Raw genomic sequence first — 19101 nt, forward strand, 5'->3', positions numbered from 1 at the left:
TTCCTGCACCATCTAATTCTTACTCATTCCTCCAGTTCGTGTCACTTCTTTGGGTCGTTAAATTTATCATAGTACTATTGATAGGTCTTGAAAAAGTTGCAAACTGTTCTTATGTTTGGGATTATCTGAGTCTGTAAGTGTTTTGCTCACTGTTGGATCCTTCCTGCTTACCAGAAGTAAACTTGGTTGTTGTTAAAATAAATGAATGACTGCTTGGAATAATTCCCCAGAATTAAAGAAATACTTCTTTATTTATAACATGTAACATTTACCATTTAAGAAGTGTTACTGTGTGGCAGGCACTCTGCTAAGTGTATTTATGTAGTTATCTCTATCTACATAATTACATTTTCACAATACTAAAATTTATTGCTCCTATTTTACAAATGAGGAAACTGAGGCTTCGGAAAAACTAATTAACTTGCCCAGGGACAGATGAAAAGATTTGAACTTAGGTCAATGCATTTGTTTACATTATTGACTTCACTTGCCATTCCTAGCTTCTTTGTGAAAATAAAAGTTGAGATACATAGCTTATTTTCAAACCCACTCAAGTTTTACATTACAAACTTGTTACCTGTCAAAGAAGGAAGTAGGCACCAGGTGCAAAGAGACAGAACACTGGGAAGGACAGCAGGAGAGCTAGTTATTATTCTCCCCTTCCCCTTCACTAACCAGCTGTGTGGCTTGGGCTTCCACAGGGCAGTCTCCAAAAAACCGAGTAAAGCTGAACGGGCCGCCCCCTAAGAAGACATCTAGTCCAACTCCGTCGTTTTACAGATGAGGGAGACTGAGTGGCTTGTATAACTGACCACGTGGCAGAGCTGCACAGCCACCTCCTGACTGTTGTTTTGTTTGTTCGGAGTCACACCACCCCTCCCTGAACAAACATTTACTGAGCGCCTCCTGTATCAGGCGGAGGGCAGGATGTTTCCCTTTCGCTAGGCTAGTATCGATTATTGGCTACTTTCTTTCCTCTCAAATTTTTTTCACTCCACCATTTTTAAAACGGCCCTTGGATGCAGAGTGCAAGGGCGGAAAGCGTTACGTGGAAGCCTGGTGTCAGGCACCGAGTGCCGTGACCTGGTTCGGCAGCTGGTTCCGCAGCAGTGATCTAAGAAGGCAGGCGTCACTGCCTTCTTACCCAGGGAGTGACCGCCAGATAATCCGGGTGTAAAGCGAGCCAGGGAGGGGCAAGGCTGCGTTTCTGCGAGAGGACGCCTTTGGCTTTCCAGTGCCCCACCCCGGTAGGGAGACAGGAGGAAACTCTTCTTAGGTGCAAGATGCCTACGTCTGTGGTTCTGCTGCCTAAGGCATCCGTCCAGGTCTCCAGAACTCAGTCTCTCCACCCAAGTTTATCTTGAATCCCAAGTCTCTAGCTGCGGGGAGAGCGACGTTTTTTCTTGGGCGAAGGCTGACCCTAGAAGGGACATTTCCACCACCCGCGTTGGCCTAGGGTCCCCGGCTGCTACCTTTCCCCGCCCCCGGGTAGCGTTGGCCGCCCCAAGGCCGGTGGGGTCAAGTTCCTTTAGGGCGCTGGGGAAAGGCCACAGCTCAGGTGCTGCCACGCGAGGGCTTCTGGGCAGACAGCAGCCAATCCTCAAGAGGCATACACGAGCCCCAGCCAATCAGCGCCCGTCTTATTCCTGGGTCCCGCCCAGGCCGGCCTTCTCTCCCTTCTCGGCTTGCCGGAGCCCATAGTCGCGGCTGTAGGTGCAGCCGCATCCGGAGCTGACCCGGGCCTGGGGACCGGCCTCCGCTGGCGCCGTTCGGTTTCTTCTGCTGCTTTCACTGAGGATGAGTCTCTGCGCGGCCGTATGCCCACCCCGTGGAGACCACCGGCGCATTTTCATCTAGCGACTGGTAAGGGAGGGCTCCGCCCAACCGTGCGGAGCGGGCGGCGGAGTCCCCAGAGCGGGGCGGGGGGAGGGAAGGTGACGGGGGCGGGGTGGTGGTGACGAGACAGTGTTCACTTTCTGGAGGGTGCGGGAGGCCGCGGCTGGACCGTGGGGAGGGGGTTTAGCGGCGCGGAGGCTGCCGGGCTTCGCGGGGCAGACCGAGTGGCCGGGGTCCCGGCGGCCGCCTCCCGCAGCCTCCCGGGCTAATGAATGGCCCGTGCGGTCGACGTGCTACTTTGCGGTCCCGCGCGACACGCCCTCCAGCGATGTTGCGCTGCTAGTTAGTTTCTGATAGTTGTCTCTTGTCAGTTCCCCTCGAGCCTAGTATTTGAAGCCGTTCCTCGAGTTGCCCATGTCTCTTGTCCCTTTCGCGGCGTCCCGTAAGTTTTAGTCCACTCTGGGGATACTAAGTCTAAAGTTCAGTGTGAAACGACTGTTGTGTGCAAAAGGACCCGTTCTTTTTCGGGAGGAACGGGGGAGACTATATAGAGGCCTTTTATTCATGTATCGTATGTTGCCAATTTCTAGAAAGCTGTAGTTCAAAAGCGAAATAAGCAACCCAGGATACCTGTGACTCTTGATTTCCAACGTAGTTAATCAAACTTAATCAAGTGTGTTTAATCAAGTTAATCGATTGTATTAACCGGGTAGGATATTTTTCAGGAAGCAGGGATTGATGTAGCGACCCCTCCCACCCCTTTTTTTCTCATGCCTGGAAAGTAGGGCGTTTGAAAATTGAAATTTATCAGAAATCAGGAAGAACGTGACTTTTAAAAGTGGTGGTGTTTCTGTGCCCGTGATGTGCAAATTCACACCCTTCCATAGCTCGATCTTTTCACTGCTTTTTCTGTTTTGAATTGCTTGATTTTTATTGGTTTGAGACTCATAGGGTAGGTAAGGGGAGAAAGAGCTGGGGTTTTTTTGTTTGTTTTAAAGAACCAATGAACCTATTTCATTTTATTTTAACACCTTTATTGTGGTATGATTCCTATACAGTAACTACACATATTTCAGATGTACAATTTGATGAATTTTAATAGATGTATGCACCAATGAAACCACCACCACAATCAAGATAGCTAACATTTCCATCACTTTCTAAGAGGTACACATTTCGAATTCCCAATTTATCCCTTTCCACTCCCTTTAACCCCTGGTTACCATAAGTTAGAAAGAGCTGTTTTCTAAAAAGAATTACAATACAGATATTTGCAGAAACTTGAATCAAAGAAGTTTGATTCAAGGAATTTTTAAAAAATGGCTCTTCCATTATTTGAAAAGTATTTTAAAAACTTGAACCGTTTTAGCATGCTAAATTGTATGTAAGGAAATTATTATATTTTAACCCCCACTATGCTTTGTAACTGTAAAGTTCAAAAGACCATATTACATAAGGTGCTCAATATTACTTGGTTAATTATTATAAATTATGTCAAAATTAGTTTACTGTCATTAGTTGGGCAATAATTCTTTGTCACATGTAGGGGCAAAATTCCTAAAATTTGGGGAATTGTTCAATTGTGAAATGGGTTTTGCACAGATAAAATATTGAAGCCTCTACCTCTTGGACCCAGAGAACATTTGAGGAAACATTAGAATGAAATATAATATTGATAAAGCTAAATTATTAATTTCCTGAAGTAGTGAGTCTTGATGTTTTAAAATTATATGAAGTCTTTTCAGGGCTTACAGAAAGAATTAAAAATTTTAAAAATTCTTCAATTATGAATCAGTATAATTTGTAGCTTTGTACCAGTTATTTTTATTTAATATAGATACAAATTTATAGGGAAGATATTTTAATTTTAGAGCGCTCTTAAAAAAATGAACCTACTTACCGAATGCATGTATTTTGTGAGAAATATGAGTAAGTGTGACATTCTTTCCCCTTCTTTCCTAAGGAGCTTAAAGTCTTATGTGTAGGCAAGGTATGCACTTATAAAGCATATTGTTATCATCATTTTGCAGATGAAGAAATTGAGGATTAGAGACATTAGCTACTTGACCAAGGTTTCAGATAGTAGGAAACCAATTCTTATGACTACAAATAAGGGTAATTTTTTTCTGCTACACTGTTCTACTTCTCATTGAAGTTTTCCAAAGTGCACTTTGATGGAGCAGGTTGGGTAGAGTCGAATAGGTAGGATCTAGAGTACTGTTTTCTATCGGTGTAATTTTAGGTAGGCTACTAAACTTTCATATCAATTTTCTCATTGTAAAATGAGGGTAACAGTATATACAGGGCAATACAGGCTGGAAAGAGGATTGAGTTAGTTAATTTATGGAAAGCACTCTGCTTGTCCATATGAAAGTTCAAAAGATGATAGATGTAATGTTTGTGAGCCATGGGCGAGTTGGCAGCCTTGTCAAGTTTGGGTAAAAAGCGTTCCAAGCAGGAAGGACTCTAATATAGTTATCCCACTTTCTGACCTATGTATCAGTATATTCCTTTTTGCTTCATAACATTTCTTGGGTGCTTACATTTGAATGAATTGTCTCATTTATTTTTCAGAACAATTCGGGAAATAAATAGTTATTACCTTTTTACAAGTGAGAGAAGCAATTGTGATGTGCCTAGGGTCATTTAATTAGTGGTGTACCTGGGTTACTAGCTTAGTGTTGAATTCAGAGCCTGAACTTTATATGCTGCATGGTTGCCAGGTCTAACTAGCAGCCTCTTCTTGAGGTCACAAGGCTATAAACACATGAAGTAGAGATACTGGTTCATTTTGGTCTTGGATATGTCAGAGAATAGCATGGTCAGATTTGTGTTTTAGGAAGATAACTGAACTCTTAACCAAGAATGAATAGGATTGTGAGCCATTGTGGAGGGCTCAGCCTCTACTGGCTGGCACCTTTGGGGTGGACCAGTCTTCAGGGTTAACAATTGGCCTGTAGCTGGCTACATTTCTCCAACTCAGTCCCTCATCAACACTTCATATTCATCATGTATATAACAGAAATTTTCACCTTTAATTTCTGTTTGTTCCTTTGTTTAAATTTGTTTTGTTTTTCTGATTTCCAAAGTATTTACCCTTTACTTTTCTTCCTGGCTGCCCTGTCTGTAATCAAGCCAGAAACCAAGGAGTTATCACCACATCTTGTCAATTCAAGGTCCTAGATATGTTTCTGAATTGCTCACTTTTCTTTATCCCTAAAGAAAGGCACATAAGGCTGTCTATAATCTGGTTCTTCCTTGTGTATATATTAGGCCTTACGCTTTTCTGTCTTCTGAATTACTTGGAATTTTCAGAATGGACCAAGATGATTTTAGTGCTTTTATATTTACTGTTCCTTCTGCCTCAAATGCCCCCTACCCTGAATTTATCAGATAAACCTGTACTCATCTTAAGTCTTCATTTATACATCTCCTTTGGGAAATCTTCCCTATGTCCCTCTTGTCAGCTTCCATCCCTAAGAGTCACTTGTATCTTTACCATAGGTTTATAACCATGATATATTTTTAGTACTTAAATAAAAATCATTCTCCTGTATTGAACTGTGACCCATTGATGGTAGAGACTGTGTAATAGATAGCAGCTGTATTGATTGAACAAAATTTATTAAGGGAGCTGTATTTTCACTCAAGGATTATCCATGGATTTGTACTTTATTATATTATCTAAAATATTTAAGTCCCTGGTAACAAAAATATTGTTACTGGGAAAAGGGAAATAAGAATTACCTCAGTTCTTAGTCACCCCCCAAAAAAGAATTTTTAATGATAGACAGAAAGCGTGATATAAGCAAGATTTTTATTAGTAAAGTAAAAAGGTAGTGGAAGATAGTACACTCCTGAGAATTGGGAGCAGGCCAATCTAAGAGAGGAAATTTGGCGACACTCCTTTGTTTCTCTGTCTTATGTCTTGCCTTAAGGGTGTTTTTCGTGATTGATTGATTGATTAACGGCTCAGGTTCTTTGAGTGATCAAACTGATTGACAGCTCAGGTTCCTCCTGCTCTGGCACGCCCATCCCCTTTGGGGCAGGTTTTTACCCGTGAAGCACATGTAGAAACCTACGGGAGGGGGCCCAAACTGTAATGTTAATTACATTATAGTGAGCATTGTTTCAGGTTACGCCAGAGCCTTCTCTTATACACAGCTGAAGCGTTTTGATTTTAACTGGCTTCTTTTGCTGGCCCTCACTTAGAGAAAGTAAAAATTTCTGGAGTCCCTTATCCTGAACGCAGACGTACTCTTATTTTCTGTGTTGTTCCTTTCCCCTTCCTCTCCCCCTGCCCAGTGCTCATTTATACCTAACTGCCTAACACTATTTGTTTTTGTATTCTGAGTATCATTTGACCTACTGTGGATGCACTGAGGAGGCAGGATATTGTTGTAGAAATAGCTTGGACTTTACTATTAAATAGATCTGTGTTTGAATTCTAACTCCTCTTTTACTGGTGCTGTGATTTGGGGGGCTTACTTAACCTCTCTGTGATGTAAAACATCACATACTTAATAAATATTTACATTGTTTTCTTTGCCTTCAGTAAGCATTTGTTGAAAGCATAAATAAGATGAACACTAAGCATTAGAAATACGGGCCAGGAATTTAGGACAGATATGAGAACAGAAGACAGATTTGGGGATTATGAGCATGTAGGTTAAAGTTAACACGAAGAGACTGAAATTATCCAGAGAGACTATGAATTAGAGAAGAAAAAAAGACTGAAGGTGAAACACTGAGAGAATCCCAACATTTGAAGGTCAGGGGAAGAGAAACTGCTTTTGGAAGAAGTTTGAGGATGGAGATCCCATGCTTAAAAGCTCCAGTGCTTCTTTATGCTTTCAGTACTCTTTCTAGATTCCTCAGGGGAATGTGGTATTAATAACTCATAAGCAGGAAAGTCAAGTAACATTATCCAAAAGTATTTGGCAATTTGGAAGTCATTGGTAATCTTAGCGTGTACTGTTTCACCAGGGAATACGTGGAAACCACATAGCAAAGGTGTTGAAGCCCAAACATGAACTTTGAGATGAAAATTTGTTAACCTTTTTTTAACTGAAGAAATGATATTAATAAAAGCTACTATTTGTTAAATGTATATTTAATGCTAGATACCATGTTAAGCAGTTTCTTTTATGACTACAGTAACCCTGTGAGGCTGGTGACATTGTCTTCATTTTCTTCATGAAGAAATGAGGGTTTGGAGAGATTATATAACTTTTTGAGTTATATAATTGGTGACTGCCGGCATTGCTATATTTGAATACAAATATATAGGATTCTAAGAAATGCTAGCTCTTAGTCACTTCCATATTTATGTTCATAGTACTCTGTATGTGCTTCTCTCTGTATATATTATAGTACAGTATCACTTGTATTTAGTGTTCTTTTTTCCCCCTTTTAAGTGTTTAAATTATGTATAGTAACAAATTAGGGAATCCTCTTTTGTTGTACCTAATTCTTTCATGTAGACTTTGAGTGATTCACATAAGCAGTTCCTTTTAGGTATTAAGAAGACATTGAAAACATGAAGATGGCAAAATTTTAGAGCCTCAAAGGAATAAAATTAACTCCATATGACTGTTTTGTCATATATCATGTTTTCCAGTTTAACATTTTAATTTACTTGAGGCTTTGGTACTTTTTCCTTTATGTCAGCTAACTACCAAATACCTTGCTTGTTTTTGGTTCAAATCAGTACATTAAGTTGGAGATGATTTTTTTTTTAAGAATTATATCAAATTATAAAACATATAGTCTAGTTGAAACAGAACTGGAGCTAGAAAGGATTAGGAGTCATCTAGTTCTATGCTATCATTTCCAGATAGGGAAATCAGAATAGTTAAGGACTAGTTAGATTTAGGACTTCTGATATAGTATGATTTGAAATGGGAGTGGAAACTGCAGATTTGAAATGTTAATGTTTGGTGCACAGAAATTGTTTCTATACAGTTACCTAAACTCATTATCTTCTAAATAGTCGTCTTACAACTGCTTTTCCTCTGTTATTCAAATAAATACAGTTATCTTCTTGTGTCAGTCAGGCATTGGTCCCAGGACCCCAGAAGATACCAGAATCCACAGATGCTCAAGTCCCTTATGTAAAATGTATTAGTATTTGCATATAACCTACATACAGCCTCCAGTATACTTCAGATTATCTCTAGATTACTTAACAATACTAATACAATGTCAGTGCTATGTAAATATGATTGAACCTTGAACAGCATGGGTTTGAAGTGCATGGGTCCACTTACACTTGGATTTTTGTCAGTAAATGTGTACTGCAGTACTATAAGGTTTGCCTTTGGTTGAAGCTGCAAATGCAGAACCATGAGTGAGTGGAACCTAGTATAGGGAAAGCTGGCTTGTTGTTCAGGGGTCAACTGTAGTTGTAAATGTTATGTAAATAGTTGGCCAGACTGAGTCAAATGCAAATTTTTCTTTTTGGAACTCTCTGGAATTTTTTACTATTTCTAATTCGAGGTTGATTAAATTTGTGGATGTGGAACCTGCAGATATGGATGGCTGACTGTATTTTTAAAATAAATTTAAATGAAAAAGAATATTTTGAGGAGTTTAAGTATTTGTGATAGTTTGATACATTGGAGAAGAGAATTTACATAGAATTTCTACTATAAAAGCTTTAAAATCTAGGTATTATGGGTGGGTTGACTACTCATTTAAAATCTTTAGGACAAAAATACTTGAAGGAGTGGGTAAATAATTAGGAGACAATAAATAAAAAGATGATGGAGAAATGCTTAGTGTAAAGTAGTCCACTCTAGGTACAAAATTTCTAATATATTAGTGGTTTTCAACAGGAAGTGAGGAAGCTGAAAATTACTAGTTTATCAAGTAGTTGACAAATGATATTCATTTCTCCAGATCTGAATGGGAAAAGTAGAAAGGTTAGCATATTGGAAAAAACCTAGGGGCTCATGTATGATGGTTGAGTTTTCTATACTTCCTGTGGCCTCTCTAATCGGTATGTTAGCATTTATTTATATTTTTAAGATGTTTACTTTTAAATAGGTATACATGCCCATGGTAGAATTTTTAAAAGAGGTTTGTAGTAAAAAGTAAGTCTGCCTCCAACCATTGGTGCCCTTCCTACAGCAGCCACTATTAACCATTTTATTGTATGTTCTTCTAAACATCTTTCCTGCGTAATTAAACATAAACATGAACATACATGTACATTTTTATCATAACTGGCGTTACAAATATATCTTGTTTTGAAAGACATTTTACACTATATCTTGCAGATTATTTCATGTTAGAAAATATATAGCTGCTTTATTCTTTTCATTACGTGAAAACTATTCGGTTGCATGGACACACCATAATTGTCTTTCAACTATTTAGGTTTTTTCCATGCAGTGATGCAAATGGGTGTTCTAGTACTTACACCATTTGACACATGGATATATTTTTACAAGATAAATTCCTGGGAGTAAAGTAGCTTGAGTAAGAAGGAATGTGCATTTTACATTTTGGTAAATATTACTAAATTGCTGTCCATAAAGGCTATACTGATTTACACTTACCAACAATGGAATAGTTTCTATTTCTCCACAACCTTGTCAATACATAGTTAATATCACCTTTTTGATCTTTGTCATTCTGAAAGATTAAAAAAGGTGTTTCATTATAGTTTTAATTGGTATTTCTTTTGAATTTTTTTTGAATTATTCTTTTGAATTGATTTTTCTCCTTTTTTGTCTTTAAAATCTTTTTGTATACGTTTTAGACTGATGGAATTTATTGGTGTTTTGTAACTTGGATTTCAGATCATGTTTAGAAAGGCCCTTTGTACTTTAAGATTGTGAAAAAAGAGTCTCCTTGGTTTTCCTGTAGTGCTTTTATAGTCATTTCTTATGTTTGTCTTTGAGCCATCTGGAATTTATATTAGTGTAAGGTATAAAGTAAGTGTTTATAGTTATTTTTCTCCAGATAGCTCTCTACTTGTTTTGATACTTGTTTAATTATCATTTCCTATGGTGAGGACCTTCCAGGCAGAGTAGAACAATGTTAGCACAGGGTCTGGCACTTAGTATAGTAAAAACTAAATGACAAGAGTGTTGTTTATTGTGGTGGAGGTGGAAGTAAGTGGTGGTGATGATGATCATGGAGTTTTAAGGGGTAAAGATTTTGGGTGGGATTCCTATAAAGATGGTGGATTAGGTATGTTTATAGTTTGTGGGGGCATAACTAATAGAGTGTAAAAATACAGGAGAGAAGAAATGAAGGTTTTGGAAGAAAAGAGGTGGACTCCAGAGTCTAGACGCAGGTTAACCTTAAACATGAGACTGGAAAAAAGGAGGTGAGGATGACTGATGTAGATACAGAATACTACACATGTGAAAGTGATGTTGATGCAAATAGCCAGTAAACTATAGTAAGAATAGAAGAGGGTTTTATTCCAGCCAAACAGGACTGTAATCTAGGAAACAGCCTCTCAGTAGCTCTGAGGGGACTACTCTGAAGAGGTAGGGGAGAAGCCAGTATAAAAATGAATTTTTTTTGGCAAGGAAATACAAGTAGTCAAGCATATATCTTGGCAAAAGATGACTGCTAATCACAGAGAACAGATATCTCAAATTAATGCTTATAGTGTTCTACTATGTATGGGAAGGTGCAAGAATCTGGTCTCTTAACCAGATTCTTTAGGAGCTTGCAGATCTAAAGCATAGAATTCTTCATCCTGTTTTTCCCATCCTGAATTTCCCTCAGGACACACCGTCAGTGGGCTTCTGCAGTGGATCGCGACTTAACCTTTTGTGTAACTGGATAATGAGTCACATTCTTTTATGGTTAAAGCAGATGTGAAAGATATGTTTGACAGGCCATAAGACAGGCTGTTTCAGTTAGCATAAAGTTCAGGCCAAATCATGTATAAGCCAGAGTGACTCAATGTGTGAAAGTTTCTTCTATCAGTGAAAAGTTGATAGACCCACTTTTTTGTTTTTGAAATAGGAATTAGGGGCACTTAAATATGGAGGTAATTGTATTATAAAATATTTGAGGAGAGTATGAGATAGATTTTGTGTTTTTCACTTTTTCTCTTTTCTTCTCTTATAGGTCACCCTTGCAATTATGGATATTTAGAAGGATCAGACAGTGTGGAGGGGGAGTTCCCCTCCTCACTCCCCCTTGGTGCTTGACTCCAGGAATAATTTATAAACTGTTGAAAGTTTTTTTTTTTTAAATAAAGGACTTGTATTTGATAAAAAAAAACTTTATAGAGCTATTTATAATTTTTTGATTTAAGTGCCAAATAATTGTGCACATCTATATAGTTTTATACTGTTGCCTCGAGGGTTTAAATTATAATCCTGAACAGGCCATTTATTCTCTATAAAACTTTCTGAATAGCACCTTCATGTCCTGGCTTTTTCATTTTTTAAAAATTATCTGACTCTTCTGAAAAAGTAAGCTGTATAACAACAATTAGGATGAATTCTTCCATCCCTGACTGCACATCAAAGTGTCGATCCCTGAAGCATGCTTTAGATGTCCTTTCTGTGGTAACCAAGGGGAGTGAAAACCAGATTAAGGCTTTTCTCTCCAGTCACTGTTACAATGCTGCAACCATCAAGGATGCCTTTGGCAGAAATGCCCTCCACCTTGTTTCCTCCTGTGGAAAGAAAGGAGTGTTAGATTGGCTCATTGAGAAAGGAGTGGATCCTTTGGTCAAAGACAAGGAGTCAGGATGGACAGCTTTGCACAGAAGCATTTTTTATGGACATATTGATTGTGTTTGGTCTCTATTGAAGGTAAGTGTCATTTGTCTATTTAAAACTGTTTGGTCTGGCATGTGTTTCTCTTAATCTTTTTCATATACTCCCCTTAACTTTCCAAAAGAGATTTGAGTTTGTTCTCATTGATTGTTTGATGTCTTTTACTATTGTAACTCATCTTTAGAATTCAATCCTCACATATCCTTTTAATTTAAACTTTTTATGATGTAAAATTTTAAACATATACCAAAGTTTACAATATATAATGAATTATTGGCCAATTTTGTGTTAGGCATGTCTCCACTGACTTCTCTCCATCCCATATTATTCTTAAAGTAAACCTCAGACCTTTTGTCATTTATATAACTATATTATTCCCTAGTTTAAAAGGCTATTGAGGTCACTTAGGCACTGTGTTTTGAGGAGTGTGTTTTTCTTTGTCTAGGATAAAGTTTTTATATTTCTTAGAAAAATTAATAGTTAGGATCAGCTTAATTTATTTTAAATTTCCCATCAAATAGATTGTATCTAGGTTTGTTGTACTGTTTAACCAAATAATATGAAGTGTTTTGAAATATACCCTGATGTCATTTCACTAATGAATGCAAATTAAAAACTATCAGAAGTCACAAGTTTTAAATTGAACAATTTTCTTTTGTATAGGCATTTTGTCATGTTTGTGGAGGACCCAGAGAAGAACAAAGCAGTTCCTGTCCTCAAGGAACTTGTGATCACATTAGGGCATTAGGGAGCTTATCTTCAGTGTCTTTATCTTTGGTGTCTGTTTTTGTCATCAGAAAAATTATTTACATAGTGGTCTTTGGGTAGTAACATTTACTGATCAAAATAATTCTCAGTATATATTAATAACAAAATATTTCTTTGAACCTAAACTGTTTAGGTTACTACTTACTGATTTATCTTGGGCAAGTTACTAAATCTTGAACTTCAGTTTCATCTATTAAGAGAATAATATAAGTACCTTCCTCATTTTTTTTTTTTCTCCCAGGGAGTTTGAGTGATGAAAAAATTTTTCTTAAGTTTATTAATAGTACTGTTAATTCCTCCTATATCTGAAGCCTTTGGGTATCAGTTTAATTCCCTTATTGGGAAAGATAGGTTAGTAAGCATTAAAGCATCTATCAGCTCTGCTTTTACCATTTCCCACCAGTTTCTGCTGGAAAAACTGGATGACTGCCAGTCCTTTCAAGCTTGAAAGTGTCCTTGGATTTTCTGCTGTCCTAGGGGTTGCCATTCAGGTGTTACGATTTGGAGCTTTAGTTTGAAATAGGGTCTGGTCTGAATTTTGGACCTTCCTTTGCTTTGGGTTTCATTTCCCTTTAGAAATCCCCAGTCATCCTCACCAGCTTGACTAGGAGAAGACAGGGAGTTATGTCCTGGGCCACCTCGCTCTTGGCTTGACTGTCTCATTATCAGAGTCCTTCTGATCAGTGGTAGACATCTAATGTGGTAGATGCATTCCCACCAATCCACCACAGGAATGACAGTATCCCCACAAAAACCTCTTTCATCCATCTAGCATTCCCGTGTTGTGTTGCTGTTAACCGTCTGCATTTGTTTAGCACAAACTTCTTTCCTGTGGTCTTTTAACACTCCTTAAAGGGAGGGAATTGCAGAAGGGCTGCAGTGATAGGGGTGTTACGTCAGTTCTACTTCTGGCGACAACTGTGGCACTTAAGGTGTTAGATTGACAGGAAGAGACCATATAGAAAAACACATTTTAAATGTGTTTAAACACATTTTGTAGAAACTTTATAGCTATGAAATTTTAAAATTAAGTGTCAAAATAAATTATACAATAAATTGACACCCATTCTATCAGTTCCCGATTGCCAAAGATGAAAAACTGCAGCAGAAACTTTTTGTCTACCAAAAGCTGGAGTAGAAACAGCGCATCTTATGCAGCCTTTCATTACCTCCTTGATTCCATGACATGATGCATGTTTATGTTTGTGGGTCCTGCTGTATCTGTTATCGCTATACCATTGTTCTTTAATACTGGTGGTTTTCTTACATTACTAATCTGGGAGAACTTGCTTTAATTTTCCCCATTTGTAAATGGAAGCACTGACTGAATCATAAGATTGTGTGGACTAAATGATATACTTTTTTTTTTTTTTTTTGAGTGTCTAATGTGTGATGGCAGTGATCTAAGTGTTAGGGACATTGTAACGAACAAGACAGAATCTCTTTTTGTTTGTTTCTTTTTTGTTATACTTAGATGCTATTTAATCAGCTAATGAATATACATACTATTTTGGGGACATATAAAGAGTTGCTCTTTAATAAATCAGATAGACTACACACTGCTCCTATTACCTTTAAATGAGTTTAAGATGAGCATATTAGAAAGTGTCAGAGACCACCAATATCTAGGGAGCTCTAAAGGCAAAAAAATGTCCCTAGTCCTTTATGCAGTTGGGGATACTTAGTATGTAGTCTTACAAGGGTCCAGTTGGCATATATAAAGTTTAGGACAAATTTATATAACTGGTAAAATAAACTCTCCAGGAATCTAACTTCCTGGGAACCTGTCTGTCACATTCATAACGAGGGACATTCTGCCCAGGAGCCTACCCTTCTTTCTCTTACAAAGTCCAAGCTCAGATTTCACATGGATTTATTGTATCTAACTTGAAAGTAGTAAGCAACATAATGTGTTAAGATTTTTACTCCTGAATTTTGTTTTATTTGTTAGCCCACTGACTTGAGTGTTTTTTGTTCATTGACAGTTCTTGTGAAATCTAGTATTATAACCATCTGAAACACAATGAAGTTAGAACTGATTTTAGTTTATTAAAATCTGTTGTTATGAGTTAAGAGGAGTAACCCAAAACAGTAACCCCAAACAGGGTATTTCAGCATGTTACAGGTAGAGTTTAAAAACTTCATGGTTCATCTTAGCCTGTAACTACCCAGGTAAACTGTGTATGTGAATAGGCAGTGATGACTCACACCAGTTAAAATAGAAGTCTGAATAATTGTTGAATGCCCTAAAAGTTGTTCTTGAAAAGCAGTACATTGTGTATTTTAAAAAAACTGTAATAAAATAACAATAATATGAATTAAACATTTCTTTCTGTCCCCTCCTCCTCCCATCATATTTTAAAAGACAGTATGGTGAAGGCATAGGGTGTGCTAGCTGACTTAAATAAGTGGGACAGAAAATGTTTTATTTCATGTTTGAATTTGAATTGTGGAGATATAAAGCTACAGATTATTTTAAATTCATCTTTAAAACACACACACATGCATTCTCAGATTTTTTAAAAGATACAATTTAGCTACAAATGATGAGACCATGCTATAAAATTTTAAGTAGAAAAATATAAAAATGCATATCACATGAATAGAAATAAAAGAATGTAATTGTCTTAGTGTCAATAAGAGATATTGTAGAATTCAGGGCAAAAAGAGATGGAGCATTGGTGATCATATTTTATTTATATACCGTAAATACTAGTGTAAGTATTGTTCACCATTGCATAGAAATCTTTACAGCCCTTACCTGAATGTGGATTTTGGCTTTTTAAATCCAAAAAAAAGTGTATTTATGTATGTGTATGTGTATGTATGTGTGTGTGTGCATGTGTGTGTAAGTACGTACACAGACATAGACCCAGAGCTAGGGCCTTTGAGGCAACAAGACCTGCCTTACTATGGAAAACTTTCACATCTAGTCATTTTGATTTTAAATACCATTTATTTTATTTCTTCATGTTTTCTGGTTCTTCCTTATTCTACCAAGAATTGGATATTTGATTTCTCTTTGTTTTCTTCCATATGAGAAAAAAGTATGTATAAGCATAGGCGGTAATTGTTATTCAGTGTTTATTTTTTAATGTGTTTGGGTTTGATCATCTGACTTTCTGATAAATAGGAGTAAATTACTGATTACCGGTAAATGGTTAAAATATATGCATACATATCTCTCTCTATATATATACACACACATAAATTTTTTTCTTTTTTAGCATGGTGTTAGTTTGTATATTCAAGATAAAGAAGGCTTGTCAGCTTTGGATCTTGTAATGAAGGATAGACCAACTCACGTGGTATTCAAAAATACTGGTAAGAAAATCCCACGAATGTATTCCATTAAGGTACAGCTTAGAACATTTTATTGAAATCTGATAGTTGTATTTAATACCTGAGAAAATTTGTGTGTGGATATCTGCAAAGGACTTTTATTTTGGTATATGTTGGTTGATAATTTTGGTTTTCTGTTAGAACACTCTGATTCATTTTACATTTTTCAGTTTCAGTGTACATTTATGTCTATAAGGGTAAAAACACAGATTAAAAAAGGAAGGTAGTTAGAATTGTAACTACTGTAAGGTCATCAGTGTGCATCAGGAAAGTACACCAGTCTTTGAGGTCGAGGGGAAAAGGAAGTGATTCATCTACCCACATGTTCTTCTGATTGCGCTTATCTTTCCAATTTTTTTGCCCTATGAGCTTTGGAAATGGAAATGGTGGAAAAGGAGAAGAGATTTAAATGAAGGCATTGTAATTTGGATTTAACTAGTGAGCAAGCTAAGAAAGGACACGTTCTTCATTTTTATTTCTACCTTGGGCATTATACTGCAAGTTACAGTTACAATTCCATTCAAGAACTAAGCCTTCCAAAATAGAAATGAAGGTTTATATCATAATTAGCTGTGATTAAGTTTTATCCCAGTTTAAAGGATATTGCCCTAATCCCTAGTGTGATTTTGCATCTATCAATAACAAACTATATATATGTTTTAGTAACACTTTACATTTAAGTAAGTATACATATTATTTCATGGAAACTAAGTGGATATCGCAGGTGACATTTTACTCATTTGGCAGGTAAACTTCAGCTGGTAAAGAAGCAAGAGTCAAGTGTTATATTGCTTACATTGAGACAGGCCTGTGCTGATATGGATTTTCTGGTTTCTTTTCCTAGAGTTATATAATAAGTTAATAAATTCATAATTTTTAATAGATTCATAATTCAAAAGAGAGTATCAGTAGTATCTTTCTAAATATGGTCTTTAAATTATTTTTTGTAAAGAGTCATGTTGAGGTATAAACTGATTACTAGAGTATATCTATAATTGAACTATACTGATACTTGCTTTAAAATGTAAAAGAGTATAAAAACTGATCTTCATTTTAGATCCTACAGATGTCTACACTTGGGGAGATAATACAAATTTCACCCTGGGTCACGGAAGCCAGAATAGCAAATATCACCCAGAATTGGTGGATCTGTTCTCCAGGAGTGGGGTTTATATCAAGCAGGTATATATTAAAGTGTATTCTGAGTACTTTCAGAGATTAAAAAGAACTTTTGTATTTGATACCTCATCTTTTCATTTGGATTATGTTAACTTTGTTGAAGCTGCGATAATGTATTTGAATGAAGAAATTGATCAACAGAAATTTATTAATTCTATTTTAGATTTTGCTAGTCTTAATCATATTTAGACTGTAAAAATATCGTAAAACCATAAGATATTTGTGTAAGGAGTGTTAGAAATTAGAAGGCAATATACAGATATTAATTTAATTTTAAAAGGACAGAGCTTCTGTTGATTTTCTAGCTTTTTTTTCCATTAGAGTTCTTCAGATAGTTTCTCAAGTGAATTTGTTGTTGAAACTCAGTGTTAATTAGTTTCAGCTAAGTGAACCTGAGTTCTTAAATGTAAATTGTAAAATTTTCAATGATAATTGTAAATATTTGGTATTTGGTCTTAGTCATTATTCTGGATGATACGTTCCACTTGCATAGACTTTGGTACTGTTGACATACTCATCTTCCACTGTAATGGGGGCTGTGTGTGTGTAATTTTATCTCTAGCCTCAGCCTTTCTGTTGAGCTTCATGTCAGTTGTACTTTGGATATTCTTTCAAAGTTTTTAAATTTAACTGTCTGAAGCGCTATTTTTGCCACTCCTAAACATTGTGTAATTTTTGCAGACATAAATCTCAGTTTCTGAATCCTGAGAATTATACCTCAAAACATGTCTATTGAGTTAATTTCTGTGTATTTTTTTTCCCTGATGTAATTGTTAATATCATTCTCCCTTAATTCCCCCAGCTATTTGGATGATAAATCATGTCGCCATCATATTTAGGGCTCTGTAGAACACTGTTCTTCACACCAAGTCATTACTTAATGTATCACAACTACCAATTTAAAAAAATGAAATGAAGAATTAAACTCTAGAGAATATTAAAGTTTAAGAGGCCAGGAACAGGAGCCTACATGGGAACGCAGAGTGATAGAGAAGAAGAGATTAGAGTGGTGTCATGAAAGCTAGGATTCTGGTTGTCCATCTGCATAGATCTGGAGGGCACATAGGATACAGAAAGGACTTGGGATGGACAAGAGTCTCTAATGAATGTGAGGCATGCTGTTAGAGCAGGGCTCGCTGCTTTTCCTCACCTAGTTCAGCGTCTTTGGTTGACATGGCTAAAAGGGCACAGCATACTGTTGCTCTCCTGTGAGCTCTCTCCCTTCCACCTTCTCTCCCTCGCTCTTCTTCCCCTTCTCTCAGTTTTAAACAGAACTTGAATAGGTCCTCAGGATCCATCCATCAGCAGCCACTAATGACTGATCAGAGCTGGGGCACTTAGAAAGGCATCTGTTTGCCTTTTCCAACTTAGTACATGATATAGTCATGTTTCATGAGCTGAGATTTTTACACAAGAGTGAAGAAATGATGGTGGCACTAGGAAACAGGCTGATTGTACTTTTCGATCCTAAGGTATATGTGCTATAGAAGAATTGAGCATATTCCAGTTGGTAGGGTTATGGATGAAACAGTATACCCAGAGAGAAAGCTACATTTCAGTTAAGGTAAGGAAGTGAGAGTATTTTGGGAAGAAGATAAGAATGTAAGGAATTTTATTTACCACATAGTGAGGGTTGAAACACAAGCACTGTGGATGGGTTTGAGAGGCAGGAACGCAGTGTAAATTTTCAGTCAGAAAAAAGGAAGCAAGTTTATGGGAATGTTTAATAAGTACCTGTTATATAGGGAGCCCCACTAGTCACTGAAAAAGGGCTGGTTCTGTAGTATAGTACCAAATGAATTAACTGCCATGGGACAGAGATTATAATTATTAGCATAATACATTCCTGAAAATTAAGATGAAAAGCCATGATCAGTTACCTCCTTAAAATATTCGGAGGTTTTAAAGTTGGAGGTCTTAAACTCTGGTATTGGTTGTTTAATAGAAGTAAGAAATTTAGAATGGCATTCTGGTATTGAATATGGAATTGAACAAAATGTATTGTTTCTGGTTTCATAAAATAATTTTTCCCTTATAAATTTTAACTATTACAAATTTGAATACAATTTTGAGTTTTATTTTTAAACTTCAGATATTTGTGGTACAGCTAAATAAGATAATGACTTTTTGCCCTATGATAGGCACATGTATTTACAGAACTCGACAGGTGGTTTAAGGTTATGTGCAAATAGAGCTTGCAATTTGGCTTATAATTCAGCTT

General features: G+C 36.8%; 1 protein-coding gene across 2 annotated transcripts in view; it reads left to right on the top strand.

The window, feature by feature from the left end:
* Positions 1–1668: 1668 nt before the first annotated feature.
* IBTK (inhibitor of Bruton tyrosine kinase) overlaps positions 1669–19101 on the top strand; it is a 79744-nt gene continuing 62311 nt past the window's right edge. For both annotated transcript variants that reach the window (XM_010981292.3, XM_010981293.3), the window contains exons 1-4: positions 1669–1863; positions 10933–11627; positions 15587–15683; positions 16759–16883. In XM_010981292.3, coding sequence (XP_010979594.1) covers positions 11307–11627; positions 15587–15683; positions 16759–16883 — 543 coding nt within the window. In that variant the 5' untranslated portion in view covers positions 1669–1863; positions 10933–11306. The remainder of the gene's footprint in view (positions 1864–10932; positions 11628–15586; positions 15684–16758; positions 16884–19101) is intronic.

This window comes from Camelus dromedarius, chromosome 6, assembly GCF_036321535.1.
Source record: "Camelus dromedarius isolate mCamDro1 chromosome 6, mCamDro1.pat, whole genome shotgun sequence".
Classification (NCBI taxonomy): Eukaryota; Metazoa; Chordata; class Mammalia; order Artiodactyla; family Camelidae; genus Camelus; species Camelus dromedarius.